Source organism: Mobula hypostoma, chromosome 30 (genome assembly GCF_963921235.1).
Source record: "Mobula hypostoma chromosome 30, sMobHyp1.1, whole genome shotgun sequence".
Lineage (NCBI taxonomy): Eukaryota > Metazoa > Chordata > Chondrichthyes > Myliobatiformes > Myliobatidae > Mobula > Mobula hypostoma.
In genome coordinates this window covers 13,975,067-13,991,637 of record NC_086126.1, presented here as the reverse complement: position 1 = coordinate 13,991,637, position 16,571 = coordinate 13,975,067, and the positions used below count along the sequence as shown (strand labels likewise).

Genomic DNA, 16,571 nt, shown 5'->3' with positions numbered 1-16,571 from the left:
ATGGTAAGTGGCACGCTAACTATGGCACTATAATTACAAGGACTTACATGATGGGTCAATCGCGCTAACGGAACAGTGTAAGGGGAGCTTGCCGAACACCAGCTCTATCCCAACTAGCATTCAGGTTCCAATCTGAATCCTTGTCAACATAATTTTTGCTGTTGTGATCATCTTCATCTTCGCCTCGCCGTTTCTTTGCGTGTCACTACCATTGTTTCATCCGTGTCATCTTGCTGCGGTCGTCAACATCCGATAGGCATTCCCAGTTTGTGTTAACTTTTTATTTTAATTTAGCCCCATTTGTGGTGGATAAATATGTATGGTGCGATCCCTATGAGTGTGGAGGCGGTGATGCCTTGAATTCCAATCCTTAGAAACAGAAACTACAGAAAGTGCGTCAATACAACGTTACGTACCTGGGGACATCAAAGTTGCTGGTGAACGCAGCAGGCCAGGCAGCATCTCTAGGAAGAGGTACAGTCGACATTTCAGGCCGAGACCCTTCGTCAGGACTAACTGAAGGAAGAGTTAGTAAGGGATTTGAAAGTGGGAGGGGAAGATCCGAAATGATAGGAGAAGACAGGAGGGGGAGGGATGGAGCCAAGAGGTGGACAGGTGATTGGCAAAAGGGATATGAGAGGATCATGGGACAGGAGGCCCAGGGAGAAAGACAGTGGGGGGGAAACCCAGAGGATGGGCAAGGGGTATAGTCAGAGGGACAGAGGGAGAAAAAGGAGAGTGAGAGAAAGAATGTATAAAAATAAATAACGGATGGGGTACGAGAGGGAGGTGGGGCATTAGCGGAAGTTAGAGAAGTCAATGTTCATGCCATCAGGTTGGAGGCTACCCAGACGGAATATAAGGTGTTGTTCCTCCAACCTGAGTGTGGCTTCATCTTTACAGTAGAGGAGGCCGTGGATAGACATGTCAGAATGGGAATGGGATGTGGAATTAAAATGTGTGGCCACTGGGAGATCCTGCTTTCCAGGGGAGATTCTACCTGTCCAGCTCTTGGCTCCATCCCTCCCCCTCCTGTCTTCTCCTATCATTTTGGATCTCCCCCTCCCCCTCCCACTTTCAAATCTCTTACTCGCTCTTCCTTCAGTTAGTCCTGACGAAGGGTCTCGGCCTGAAACGTCAACTGTACCTCTTCCTAGAGATGCTGCCTGGCCTGCTGCGTTCACCAGCAACTTTAATGTGTGTTGCATTGAATTTCCAGCATCTGCGAATTCCTGTTGTTTACATACCTGGGTATGGTTCTTTTCCATTCTTGTCAGATCAGCAACGCCCCACGTGTCTTACTTGTAATACTGTACTGTCTAATGAAGCCATGAAACCATCAAGATTCCAGGAACACTTCTGTAAAAGACACCCTAAAAAGGCTACTTATGGTTTTACTCAGTTTCAGAAGATGAAAGAAGCATTTGAAAAGTGTTGCACACACTCGAGTCGTTCGCCAAGAGAGCTAAAAATGGCCTTGATTGTGATCTCGTTGTTTCTTATAACATTTCCAAAATGCCAGCAAAGTGTGGAAAATCCCACAGAATTGGTGAAAGATTAATAATACCTGCAGTATCAGAAGTGCTCAGCACTGTTCTCAAAATGGATACCTGTATTTTAAAATCAATTCCGCTGAGTAATACCTCTGTAGCTCGTTGTGTTGATGAAATGAATGAAGACATTGAGTATCAAGTATGCACAGAGCTACAAAAAACAGAACTTGGGATACAGCTGGATGAGTCAACTGTGCGAGACAATGAGGCTTTGCTAATGGCATATGTACATTTTATCAAAAATGGAAAAGTTTACGAAGAGATTCTCCATAGTAAAATTTAAAAACAAATATGAATGGCAGATTAATCTACGATGAGCTCAAAATGTATATTGAGGATAAAAGTATTCTGATTAGGAACATGATTTCTTATGCAACAGATGAAGCACCACTTATGACAGGTTGCCATGCTGGTTTGGTAGCATTTATGAAAAAGGAAATTCCAATCCATTGTTTGCAATCTATTATGTAATTCATCGTTAACATCTCACAACCAAAAACGTCAGCCAGTGACTTTTTTCAAGCATGACACTTGTAATATCTGCTATCAAAGCTCATCCATTAAATAGCAGAATATTTTGCCAGTTATGCCAAGCCAATCTGAGATTTGCTCACAAAAAACAGAAATCCCTTGCGGATGACTTCACTCACTTGCCCTTGATTGAGATGTTCCCACAACTAATTATCTCACTTTAAGGACTCTTTGTCTCATGTTCTTGTTATTTGTTGCTATTTATTTATATTTGCATTTGCACAGTTTGTTGTCTTCTGCACTCTGGTTGATCTTTCACTGATTCTGTTACAGTTACTATTCTATAGATTTGCTGAGTACGCCCACAGGGAAATGAATATCAATGAAGAGCTTGAACACTTGCTTCTTCACACTAAAGTGTGTTGGGTGTCTTAAAAACATTTCTTTGATCTTTTTGACATTGTGGTTGAATTTTTGCTCAAAGTCAACAAGAGTTGGGGAAACAAGATTGAACTTCTACATGGAGATGTGGCAGACCTAGTCGATCTGTATGACGAAACAAACATTCTAAAAATGAAACTGCTGGGTGAGAATTCCAATTTAATCCAGGCAAAAAGTACAGTTGTCCACTTTTATCAGAAAATTGGAAATCAAAAGCAAAACATTTGGAGAAGGATGTTTTCACAGTTTCCCTACATGGAAAGTACGGCACCCTCTTTCACAGACAGTGATTTGCAAGAGTACTGCTTATACTTGCAGTCACTGAAGAAGAATTTTCAGAATCAATTCAAGGATTTGAATGATCTGGAAATTCCAGACTGGGTAATTAACCCATTTCTTTGCAAGGTGGAAGAACAGGATGAGAGCTTGCAAGAAGAAATTATTGAAATTCAGAATGATGAAGAAGCAAAAATGCTTTTCAAAAATATCAGCTTTTGTGGTATGTGTCTACACTGTCATACAGAGTTTCCTGGTCTTTGAAGAAGAGCCAAACTGCTCCTTGTTGTATTTCCATTCTCCTATCTTGTTGAAAGAGGCTTCAGTGCAGTGAACCACATACTCACAAAAAACAGAAATCCCTTGCGGATGACTTCACTCACTTGCCCTTGATTGAGATGTTCCCACAACTAATTATCTCACTTTAAGGACTCTTTGTCTCATGTTCTTGTTATTTGTTGCTATTTATTTATATTTGCATTTGCACAGTTTGTTGTCTTCTGCACTCTGGTTGATCTTTCACTGATTCTGTTACAGTTACTATTCTATAGATTTGCTGAGTACGCCCACAGGGAAATGAATATCAGGGTTGTATGTGGTGACATGTATGTACTCTGATAATAAACTTTACTTTGAACTTTAAACAAACTCACATATAGGCGTTCTTCATTAAGGGAGTAACCCCTCAGGAGAACAACATTCTCAACATGAGTGATCTCAATTCTGGCACTACTTTCTGAGCCTCTGCACTTGCCCTCTGTTTTGCATTCTGTTTTCCTTTGACCATCTCAACGTGCCGCTGGTGTTTCGGATGGCAGTGAAGGTCCCCCATCTCTGTCTGTCCTCGGCCATCTTCTCTATAGTGCCCCAGGAGTGGTTCAGGGTCCTCATTTCTGCCTCTACAGTATGGTGCCAAGTTGTCTTTGGTCTCCCAGGTTTCCTCTGACCTTCAGGGGTCCAATGGAGTGCAGTCTTGATGATGGAGTTGGCCTCTCTTCTTGCCCAATTCATCTCCGACGTTTCCTCACGATGATTGTGGCTATGTCCTCTCAGTGACCCTGGAGAGGGAATTGTTGGAGATCTTCTTGGGCCAGAAACTATGGAGGATCTTGCGGAGGCTCCTGGTATGGAATGACAGCTTGGCAAGATCAGTTCGTGTCATGCGCCAGCATTCTGAAACGTACAAGAGTGTGGACAGAACACAGCTCTTGTCCAGCTTCACTTTGGTGTGGATGCTGTTCTTGATCTCAGTACACAGATCAATAATAGGCCAAACTCGCGTTGACCCTTGGAGAAAGATTCATGTCTGTGATTGAGGGCAGGAGTGGTGATGTGGAGGGTGGCAAAGGGTAGGTCATGTTTCTACTGTCACGCGGTGACTGCATCCCCTTCTCTCCAGGTAATGATGTACGGACAACCGTATCGGATCTCCCTTTGGCTCCAGATGCCGGAGTCTCCCGTCAATCAGAATCTGGGAATGTTCATGGTGCAGATGTCCTGCTACACCAAGACAGGGACCGTAATCTCCACCGTTTCCAGATCGGTAAGTACCTTTGCCAAGCGCTGGCCTCTCCCATGCAATGAGATTGTGGCTGGGCCTTCCTGTTACTGATATAGGAAGAGGCTATTCAGCCCGTTAAAGCAATGCTGGCCAGTGCCTTTTCTCCAGCTTCCCCTCCCAATCCTACATCCCTTGAAGGTAAAGTTTAGTTTTATCTGTCATACGTACATCGAAATGTACAGTGTCAAATCAAATCGATGAGGACTGTGTGCCGGGCAACCCGTAAGTGTCGCGGTGCTTCCAGCGCCAATGAAGCTTACCACAACTCGCTAACCCTAACCTGTACGTCTTTGGACTGCGGGAGGAAACTGGAGCACCAGAGTCACAGAGAGAACTTGTAAATTCCCTACAGGCGTGCCAGGAGCTGAGCCACGATCTCACGGCTGGCGCTGTAAAGTGCTTTGTGCTAACTGCCACCCTGTGCATTACCACACCCCAGGGTACAGTAGATTCCCCATGTCCAAATCCTATTGACTTCAGCCGTGGTTATTCCCAGCCACTGTGTCCTTGGAACCTCCAAGAGAGGGAATTCTAAACACTCACCTCGGCACAGGTCCACAGCAGGTTGAGCCTCCGTCTCCCAGGTTCAGTCCTAATCTCTGGTGCTGTGTGTGTTACGACACGTGGGTTATGACCAAAGAAAAGATGGGTAGAATCGCCTGGCACTCTCGTCCAAGGATGTTTATTCAGTGCATCAAAAGACCAAACTTACAAAAATGAGTGAAAATGGTGAAAACTGCCAATATTTACGAAAAAGATATCTACCAGAAACCACAATAAATAGCTCGGTATTGTTTCCAGTGTGAATTCCCAGCAGCTCGATCTTGCTCTGGCCTACTGAGCGCCATTTCCCCCTGTGCTTTTTTGAGGCACTAGGACATACCATCTTTAATTACCCACAGTTAACTTCAGACTACACGTGAATCAGAATATGATGCGCTGCACAACGTCGTTACAATCATATTGCAAAATAGAAGTATCTTCCTTAAGTACAGCTGCCAGGAGAGCGGCATTGAAGGTGGTGTGGCGTGGCGTCCATTCTGGAGTTGGAGCTGTCCCCCAGTGTTTGCTTGGCAGAAGACGAGCTGTATTGTGGTCGACTGCAGATTTCTGCGGCATTCGTGGACTCAGGGTCTGGACTATTTTTTTTGTGTGGCTGTATCTTACTGATATTTTACATGTGTTGCTACCTTGTATGTGCTTTGTGCTGTGTGTGACTGTTGGTAGTGTGTTTTTCACCTTGACCTCGGAGTAATGCTGTCTCGTTTGGCTGTATTCATGTATGGTTGAATGACAGCTGAACTTGATACTAAAGAAAAGGAATATTCCACCGTGTGTGGCGGGAAAGGCACTGTAAAGCCAAACCCTTTAGGAACCATTATGAGAATATACCCGTGGAAGACATTGAAGTGTGTACACTCAGCACAACGACAACAGAATGCCAAGGCAGTGTTTGGGTGTGAATGTGTGTAAATGCCCATAGAAACATAGAAAACCTACAGCACAATACAGGCCCTTCAGCCCACAAAGCGGTGCCGAACATGTCCCTACCTTAGAACTGCCTAGGCTTACCCATAGCCCTCTATTTTTAAAAGCTCCATGTAGCCATTCAGGAGTCTCTTAAAAGACCCTATCATTTCCGCCTCCACCACTGCCGCCAGCAGCTGATTCCACACACTCACCACTCTCTGTGTAAAAAAACTTACCCCTGACATCCCCTCTGTACCTACTTCCAAGCACCTTAAAACTATGCCCTCTTGTGCTAGCCATTTCAGCCCTGGGAAAAAGCCTCTGACTATCCACATGGGCAATGCCTCTCATTATCTTGTACACCTCTGTCAGGTCACCTCTCATCCTCCATCGCTCCAAGGAGAAAAGGCCGAGTTCATTCAACCTATTCTGATAAGGCATGCTCCCCAATCCAGGCAACATCCCTGTAAATCTCCTCTGCACCCTTTCTATGGTTTCCACGTCCTTCCTGTAGTGAGGTGACGAGATTTGAGGATAGTACTCGAAGTGGGGTCTGACCAGGGTCCCATATAGCTGCAACATGTGTAGGGAGTGTTCTCCGTGACTGTGTGTGAGACAGTGAGTGAGTGAGGTGGGAGGTTTACACATGCTCTCTGTGACTGTGTGTGTCTCTCCCAGACGTGCCAGTTTCTTCCCCACTCCCGCGTGCCAGCGATGTGTGACCCGATCAAATCAAATCAGAGTCAAGTTTAATTATCATTCAACCGTGCATGAGCACAGCCAAGCGAAGCAGCTGGGGCCAAGGTGCAAACACACACACAGCACACTCAAAAAAACCATAGTCATGCAAAAAAACAACACATATATTTCCCAAGACCCTGAGTGACACGTCCACAAATCGATGGCAATCCAGCCTGTTACATCGATTGAAGATTGATGTGAGAGGCCCCCAACCGATGGGTTGATTGCAAATACTGAATTCGGTGGGTGAGGGTTAGAATCTGAGGAGGTAGGGAGTTGAAGGGGAAGTAGGTAGAATAAAAAGAAGTTAGTGTACACTGCTGGCACAGACTCAATGGGCTGAATGGCCTGCTTTTCCTTCTCTGCGACTCTGTGTAATACAGATGGGGGTAAGTGAAACACTGGGCTGCACAGTGGTATAACGCTATTTCAGCGCCAGCGACCCATGTTCAGTTCCATCGTCTGTTTGGTTGTTTGTACATGATTGCATGCGTTTCCTCCGGGTGCTCTGGTTTCCTCCCACGTTCCAAAGTATGCTAATTGATCACATGGGGGTAATTGAGCCGGGCAGGGACATAGACTGGTTTGGCGAGAGAGGCCTGATACCTTGCCGTATCACTAACTAAAATAAAATTTTAAGCTATATGATAAAGGGAGAGAGGTATAGCGAAACATGTTTTATAAGGCTCTGGTGAGACTTCACTTGGAGTATTGTGAGCAGCTTTGGGCTCCTTATCTAAGGAAGGATGTACCGACGTCGGAGAAGGTTCAAAGGAAGTTTATGAAATGATTCAGGCATTGAAAGGCTTGTCGTATGAGGAGCATTTGATGGTTCACTGGAATTCAGAAGGGGATCTCATTGGAACCTTCCGCCTCAATAGAGTGAGTGTGGAGATGTCATTTCCTATGATGAGGGAACACTGGAACTAGGGCCCCAGTGAATTGAGGGGGGACGTGGGAACTGGGGCCCCAGTGCATCGAGAGAGAACATGGGAACTGGGGCCCCCAGTGAATCCAGAGGGAACATGGGAACTGGGGAGCCAGTGAATCCAGAGGGAACATGGGAACTGGGGAGCCAGTGAATCCAGAGGGAACATGGAATCTGGGGCCCCGATGAATCAACAGGGAACATGGGAACTGGGGAGCCAGTGAATGGAGAGGGAACATGGGAACCGGGGAGCCAGTGAATCAAGAAGAAACATGGGAACTGGGGAGCCAGTGAATTCAGAGGGAACATGGGAACTGGAGCCCCAATGAATCAAGAGGGAACGTGGGAACTGGGGAGCCAGTGAATGGAGAGGGAACATGGGAACTGGGGAGCCAGTGAATCAAGAGTGAACATGGGAACTGGGCAGCCAGTGAATCAAGAGTGAACATGGGAACTGGGGAGCCAGTGAATCAAGAGTGAACATGGGAACTGGGGAGCCAGTGAATCAAGAGGGAACATGGGAACTGGGGAGCCAGTGAATCAAGAGTGAACATGGGAACTGGGGAGCCAGTGAATCAAGAGTGAACATGGGAACTGGGGAGCCAGTGAATCGAGAGAGAACGTGGGAACTGGGGAGCCAGTGAATCAAGAGGGAACATGGGAACTGGGGAGCCAGTGAATCAAGAGTGAACATGGGAACTGGGGAGCCAGTGAATCAAGAGTGAACATGGGAACTGGGGCCCCAATGAATCAAGAGGGAATGTGGGAACTGGGGAGCCAGTGAATTGAGAGGGAACATGGGAACTGGGGAGCCAGTGAATTCAGAGGGAACATGGGAATTGGGGAGCCAGTGAATTCAGAGGGAACATGGGAACTGGGGAGCCAGTGAATCAAGAGTGAACATGGGAACTGGGGAGCCAGTGAATTCAGAGGGAACATGGGAACTGGGGAGCCAGTGAATCCAGAGGGAACATGGGAACTGGGGAGCCAGTGAATCCAGAGGGAACATGGAATCTGGGGCCCCGATGAATCAACAGGGAACATGGGAACTGGGGAGCCAGTGAATGGAGAGGGAACATGGGAACCGGGGAGCCAGTGAATCAAGAAGAAACATGGGAACTGGGGAGCCAGTGAATTCAGAGGGAACATGGGAACTGGAGCCCCAATGAATCAAGAGGGAACGTGGGAACTGGGGAGCCAGTGAATGGAGAGGGAACATGGGAACTGGGGAGCCAGTGAATCAAGAGTGAACATGGGAACTGGGCAGCCAGTGAATCAAGAGTGAACATGGGAACTGGGGAGCCAGTGAATCAAGAGTGAACATGGGAACTGGGGAGCCAGTGAATCAAGAGGGAACATGGGAACTGGGGAGCCAGTGAATCAAGAGTGAACATGGGAACTGGGGAGCCAGTGAATCAAGAGTGAACATGGGAACTGGGGAGCCAGTGAATCGAGAGAGAACGTGGGAACTGGGGAGCCAGTGAATCAAGAGGGAACATGGGAACTGGGGAGCCAGTGAATCAAGAGTGAACATGGGAACTGGGGAGCCAGTGAATCAAGAGTGAACATGGGAACTGGGGCCCCAATGAATCAAGAGGGAATGTGGGAACTGGGGAGCCAGTGAATTGAGAGGGAACATGGGAACTGGGGAGCCAGTGAATTCAGAGGGAACATGGGAATTGGGGAGCCAGTGAATTCAGAGGGAACATGGGAACTGGGGAGCCAGTGAATCAAGAGTGAACATGGGAACTGGGGAGCCAGTGAATTCAGAGGGAACATGGGAATTGGGGAGCCAGTGAATTCAGAGGGAACATGGGAACTGGGGAGCCAGTGAATCGAGAGGGAACATGGGAACTGGGGAGCCAGTGAATCAAGAGGGAACATGGGAACTGGGGTGCATCGAGAGGGAACTTGGGAAACATAGATCAGGTGAATCGAGAGGGAACATGGAAATTGGGGAGCCAGTGAATCAAGAGAAAATGAGGGAACCAGGAGTCGAGTGAGTCGAGAGGAAACTTAGGTACTGGGGAACCAGTGAACCAAGAGGGAACTGGGGCCCCAGTGACACTGGGTGAAGTAGATTCAGGAGTATCAGAGTTCCCAAATAGTTGCATATTAGGATGTGGGAGTCTTCCTGTGGTGTGCAGTCACCCTGTGTTTTCTTCCTTTTAGGCAATGTTACATTACAAATCGTGGCTGTTACAAACTTTGGACACTCTGCTATATGCCCCTCTCTTCGTTACCGGGCTGCTGGAGCAGATGCAGGTCGTGGAGGTCGAGCTCTACTCTGACTATAAGGAAGATTCAGTGAGTCACCACCTCGTTGTTCCACACTCTCACAACCCTCGGAGTGAAGAATTTTCCCCTCATCTTCCCCTTAAACTTTTCACCTGTCACCTTTGACCCATGACCTCTGGTTGTAGTCCCGCCCAACTTCAGTGGGAAACGCCTGCTTGCATTTACCCTATCTATACCCCTCATAATTTTGTATACCTCTATCAAATCTCTCAATCTTGTACATTCTAGGGAATAAAGTCGATACCTATTTAATCTTTCCTTATAACTCAGGTCCTCCAGACCTGGCAACATCCTTGTAAATTTTCTCTGCACTTTCAACCTTATTTACATCTTTCTTGTAGGTAGGTGACCAAAACTGCACACAATACTCCAAATTAGGTCTCATCAACGTCTTATACAACTTCAACATAACGTCCCATCTCCTGTACTCGATACTACCTCACCTTGAACGCCGAGCGACTGAACCTTTTTGACCAACCTCCCATTCGGGACCTTGTCAAGTGCCTTGCTAAAGTCCACGTAGACAACATCCACTGCTTTTCCTTCATCCACTTTCCTGGTAACTTCCTCGGAAACCTCTATAAGATTGGTTAGACATAACTTATGAAGCACGAAGCCATGATGACTATCCTTAATCGGTTTACATCTATCAAATACTCTGATATCTGGTCCCTTAGAATACCTTTCTCACTACTGATGTCAGACCTGCTGGCCTATAATACCCTGGTTTATGTTTAGAGCCTCTTTTTAAACAGCCGAACGACCTCGGCTATCCTCCAACCCTCCGGTACCTCTCCTTTTGCTAAGGATGATTTGAATCTCTCAGCTAGGGCCCCGGCAATTCCTGCAATTGCCTCCCGTAGGGTCCGAGGAGACACTCTTTCAGGCCCTGGGGATTTATCCACCCTGATACGCCTTAGAATAGCAAACAGCCCCTCCTCTGTGATCTGTAAAAGGGTCCACGAGGTGGATACTGTTTCACTAGACTCTGTGTCCGCCTCCTGAGTAAATACGGATGTAAAAAATTTAAGATCTCCCCCATCTCATTTGCCTTCACACATGGATTACCACTCTGATCTGCCAGAGGATCAATTTTGTCCCTTGCAATCCTTTTACTCTTAATAGATCTGTAGAATCCCTTAGGAATCTCCTTCACTTTTTCTACTAGAGCAACCTCCTGCCTTCTTTTAGTCCTCCTGATTCCTCCTTAAGTGTTCTCTTGCATTTCCTAGACTCCATAAACACCAGTTACACACCCCCTTTTGGCTCATAACCAGGGCCTCATAATCTCTCGAAAACCAAGGTTCCCTTCACCTGTTATCCTTACCCTTTATTCTGACAGGCACATACAAGAACTATACTTCTGAAATTTCACTTTCGAAGAGCTCCCACTAACCAAGTACACCTTTGCCAGAAAGCAGCCTGTCCCAATCCACAATGTCAGATAATTTCTGATACCATCCAATTTATAATTGCAACCAGCAAAGTAAATGCATATGTACTTTGAAACTAATGCCATTGTGGTCACTGGAGGCCAAGTGTTCCCCTAGACAAATTTCTGTCGCCTGCCCTGTCTCATAAATGGAAGATCCAGTATCGCGCACACTCTCATTGGAAATTCTACATACTGATGATGGAAACTTTCCTGAAGACATCTGACAGGCTCTATCCCAGCGAAACACATCAAGATCTACAAGGCACAGGCTACTGATCCTTTTTACAGTACGGGATTCCCAGTCAATATGTGGAAAGTTAAAATCACCTGCTGTAACAACCTTATGTTTCTTGCAAGAGTCTGCGATCTCTTTACAAGTTTGTTCTTCTAAATCCCTCGGACTGTTGGGTGGTCTGTAATATTTAGTGGTCATATCTTTCTTATTTCTCAGTTCCAGCAGTAACGCCTCAGTTGACGAGCTCTCCAGTCTGTCCTGACTGAGCACTGCTGTGTCATTTTCCCTGAGCAGTAATGCTCCTTCCTCCTTTAATCCCTCTTGCTCTGTCGCATCTAAAACAACGGAATCCCGGAATATTGAGCTGCCAGTCCTGCCCCTCCTGCAACCAAGTCTCATAAATGGCTACAATATAATTCCATGCCCTTGAGCTCATCCGCCTTTCCCTTTCATCCTTCTTGCATTGAAATGTACACAGCTCAGGACACTGGTCGCACCGCTCTCAACCTTTCTGATTGCTGACTTTGCCTGAGGTGTTACCAACATCTGCCTTCACAGACTCTCCACTCACTGTTCTGACTCCCTGGTTCCCATCCCCCTGCAACTCTAGTTTAAACACACCGTGCAGCACGAGCAAACTTTCCCGCTAGGATATTAGTCCCCCTCCAGTTCAGGTACAAACCGTCCCTTCTGTACAGGTCACACCTTCCCTGAAAGAGAGCCCAGTGATCCAGAAATTTTATCCCTCCTACACCAACTCCTTCGCCATGTGTTAAACTGTATAATCTTGCTAGTTCTGGCCTCGTCAGCACGTGGCACTGATGGCAATTCTACGATATTATAAACATAGAAACATAGAAAACATACAGCACAATACAGGCCCTTTGGCCCACAAAGCTGTGCTGAACATGTCCCTACCTTAGAACAACCAAGGCCTTACCCATAGCCCTCTATTTTTCTAAGCTCCATGTAGCTATCTGGGAGTCTCTTAAAAGATCCATTCCACACACTCACCACTCTCTGAATTAAAAAAAACTTACCCCAACATCTCCTCAGTACCTACTTCCAAGCACCTTAAAACTGTGCCCTCTCGTGCTAGCCATTTCAGCCCTGGGAAAAATCCTCTGACTATCCACGCGATCAACATTATCTTAAACACCTGTATCAGGTCACCTCTCATCCTCCGTCGCTCCAAGGAGAAAAGGCCAAGTTCACACAACCTATTCTCATAAGGCACGCTCCCCAATCCAGGCAACATCCTGGTAAATCTGCTCTGCACCCTTCCTCTGGTTTCCACGTCCTTCCTGTTGTGGGGCGACCAGAATTGAGGACAGTACTCCAAGTGGGGTCTGACCAGGGTCCTATATAGCTGCAAGATTGCCTCTCAGCTCTTAAACTTTAACCATAGAGTCAACCTGCATAGCAGCTTTGAGTGTCCTATGGTCTCGGACCCCAAGATCCGTCTGATCCTCCACACTGCCAAGAGTCTTACCATTAATACTATATTCTGCCATCATATTTGACTTACCAAAATGAGCCACCCCACACTTATCTGGGTTGAACTCCATCTGCCACTTCTCAGCCCAGTTTTACATCCTATCAATGTCCGTTGTAACCTCTGACAGCCCTCTACACAATCCACAACACCCCCAACCTTTGTGTCATCAGCAAATTTACTAAACCATCCCTCCACTACCTCATCCAGGTCATTTATAAAAATCACAAAGAGTAAGGATCCCAGAACAGATCACTGAGGCACACCACTGGTCACTGGCCTCCATGCAGAATATGACCCGTCTACAACCACTCTTTGCCTTTTGTGGGCAAGCTAGTTCTGGATCCACAAAACAATATCCCCTTGGATCCCATGCCTCCTTACTTTCTCAATAAGCATTGCATGGGGTACCTTACCAAATGCCTTGCTAACATCCGTGTACACTATATCTACGGCTCTACCTTCATCAAATAGAGCATCTTCTCTCTGGTGATGCAGGACGTAGGGTCATACAGCAGGGAAACAGGCCGTTCGGCCCTCTGACTCTATGCTGACCATCAACCAAGCATTGATGTTGCATATATTCCCCCCACATTCACGTCACCTCTCCCCACAGGTCCTTCCCATCACCCCCCCACATTAGAGGCCATTCACACGAACAATGACCCCACTGACCCGGAAGCGGTTGAGAAGGTGGGAGGGCCTGGGGAAAGCCCACGCGGTCACAGACAGAATGTGCACACTCCATTGACACACAGCATGCAGGCATAGACACACACACAGCTAGGCCGGAGGTTGGGATCTAACCCAGGTCTCTGGAGCCGTGAGGTAGCGGCTCTTCCCGCTCTGGCACGGGGCTGTTTCAAGTTGGTTAACGGATAAGTGGAGTGCCAACCTCTGGGCAAGGAGACACCACTGAAATCTGTTGGGCAGAGTTTTGCAACCCATTGCAGAGCTGGCACGTCCTGAAAGTCCAGCACCCCTTCCACATTGGGGAGGTTGGTCTGGACTTCACAGGAGGTTCGCTGACGGGATATAATGTTCGGCTGAGCCCTATGGACGGGCTGCTTACTGAGTGCTGTGAGGCTCTGATTTATTACCTCTGCTCTGTGCAGTACACTCCGACGATCGGGGCGGTGATCGAGATCCAAACGAAGCACATCGAGATCTACAAGGCTCAGCTACTGATCCGCGCCTACTTCACAGGAATCAGGTGAGCCCCTCGCCCCGCTGCGGGGAAAGGGGAGCCAAGCGTGCCTGCCCAGGGCTCCGTGCACTCATTGTGGTGGGGTGGGGGACAATTGAGTCCGGTCCACCATCCATGTACAACGCCAAAAACGGCTCTGGCACCTCTCTGCTCCCGGGTGGTAGTTGTATAATGTTCCCTTCAACTCTCCTCCCCACCCTTCCACTGCGATTTCAATTCAATTCAAGTTTAATTGTCATTCAACCATACGTGCATACAGCCCAGCGAGAGAGCGTTTCTCCGGGGCCAAGATGCAAAACACAGTACCGGCAGTCACACACAGCACAAAGCACGTATAAGATAGCAAGCACGTAAAGATATCAGCAGGATAGGGCTATGCAAAATGAAAAAAGGTAGTCCAGACCCTGAGTTCACGAATGCCGGAGAAGTCTGCAGTCGGCCACAATGCAGCTTGTCTTCTGCCGAGCGAACACTGGGGGGCAGCACTGACTCCAGCCTGGACGTTGCGCCACACCGCCCCCCGGTGGAGCGCACCGGCTCGGACTCCTCTCTCCTGGCGGCTGTAAACAGGCGACCCAGTAGGTTCAGTCCCCGGTGTACCGGACCACAGGCAGGCAAGAGAGTAGAAAGTAGGCCCAGTTATCGAGCTGCCCTGGTGTGCAGATGAACTATTGAAACCAAGCCCCTCTTTTCCCTGGTTGGGACATTCCCCCAGGGGCCGCAGTGGGTGTGATGCAGAGAGCTGGTAGCCACAGAGTACGCATTTGGCATGGCTGACCTGTGTCAGGGGGACCGTCTGGTCAGCTGAATCCTTGCCAGCGTTCAAACCCTTTTCCCAGCCTTCCACTAGTTTTCCCCTTGTGTGATTGTCCTCCGCTTCTTATCAATCCTTCCACCTGGCTAAGCAAGACCTAGTGGACCCTCACGAGGATGCAGATTCATGGGTTTGGTGAGCGAGACAGAAGACACTGATTGCGCGTAAGCCCATTATTCATTTATTTACATAAAACATTCGAGCAAACGTGTAAGTCCCCAAGTTACAAAGACGACGAAACTAAACATTCAAAATCAGAAACTTGGCTAAGAGCGCTCGTGGGCCCTTCTCCATCCACAGCGTACTTTCCCAGCAGTTCTTCAGCGCCTGTCACGATCTCAGAGTGACGATGAGTCCCCGGGGATGAAAGAAAGAGACCCAGCCTCCGGCACCTTCTCTTCTTATGTCCCCAAGGCGCCTGAAACCGGACACTGGTGAAAAGCTGCATCCTTCAAAGGGGCCAGTCGATGAGCGACTTTCGACCGACAAGTAAACTAATCCTTCACGCACACACACACACGCATGACACGGACTCACCGAGCGGCACATCTTTGAGGTGTAGAGAGAAGGCGGAGCGCACGGGCACAGGGAGAGCATGCAAAGCCCTTGCGTGATGTGTGCACGCGCACGCCTGTCTCGGTGATGCTCCCTGCAGTTCAACGGCCTGCCCTTGTTTGCACACGGCCCCCTGCCGAGTGGTTTTATTTGCCTCACAAGCATCAAAAGATACCACGAAAGGCGTTGTTTGCATCGTCAAAGCGGCACGGATCCCCCGAGTGTCGCCGCCCTTCGGCGCCAGCAGAGCACGCTCACCACGACTACCCACAACCTGTACGGTTTTGGAATGTGGAGAGCGTACAAGCCCCTTACAGACAGCGACGGGGATCGAATCCCGATGGCGTTACGCTAACCGTGCCGCCCCACTTTCGGCCGGGTGAGGCCAGCTCTGGAGACGGCGGGCAGGAGCTGGTCTCGCGGCTGCCTGATCCTGGCTGGGGTTGTGCCTGACCCTCCGTTTCACTCACCGGCCCCGTCTCCATGGCCTGTCCCTGAGGGTTCCTCCCGCCCTCCTCCACACCCGTCGTGCCACGCTATGGAGCAGCTGGGTCCTTGGCTTTCTCCTCCCCTGTACCGCCACTCCTTTCCCGAAACACAAGAGATTCTGCAGATGCTGAAAGTCCAGAGTACACGCACATACAATGCTGGAGGAACTCAGCAGGTCAGGCAGCATCTATGGAGAGGGATAATCAGTCAGTGTTTCAGGCCGAGGCCCCTCATCAGGGCTGGTGAAGAAAAATGTGCCTATTTTCTCATTCTCCACTCTTAACCCCTTCTCTCTTTCCCTTCTACCACTCCCACCCTCTCACTGCCCCCGCCCCCCCCTTCTTGTTGCCTTCTCAACCCCTTCCCACTGGCTCCCTCCCCCCTCCCCTTCACCTATTCTCCCCCGCAGGTACCTCCTGTACACCTTCCCGGTGATGTCAGCCATCATCGGTGTCTCCACCAACTTCACCTTCCTCTGCGTCCTCGTTCTGGCCAGCTACCTGCACGTGGTGTGGGGTAGGCTGTGGTCCCCGGACGGAGCCAGAAGTCAGGTCGAGAGTCACCAGGTGAGTAAGCGTGCATGTGGGGCAGGAGGACCCAGG

General features: G+C 48.4%; 1 protein-coding gene across 8 annotated transcripts in view; it reads left to right on the top strand.

The window, feature by feature from the left end:
• bscl2 (BSCL2 lipid droplet biogenesis associated, seipin) overlaps window positions 1-16,571 on the top strand; it is an 89,157-nt gene that overhangs the window by 17,759 nt on the left and 54,827 nt on the right. For all 8 annotated transcript variants that reach the window (XM_063036131.1, XM_063036137.1, XM_063036134.1 and 5 more), the window contains exons 5-8: window positions 4,141-4,284; window positions 9,614-9,748; window positions 14,020-14,117; window positions 16,379-16,535. In XM_063036131.1, the coding sequence (XP_062892201.1) occupies window positions 4,141-4,284; window positions 9,614-9,748; window positions 14,020-14,117; window positions 16,379-16,535 (534 nt within the window). The remainder of the gene's footprint in view (window positions 1-4,140; window positions 4,285-9,613; window positions 9,749-14,019; window positions 14,118-16,378; window positions 16,536-16,571) is intronic.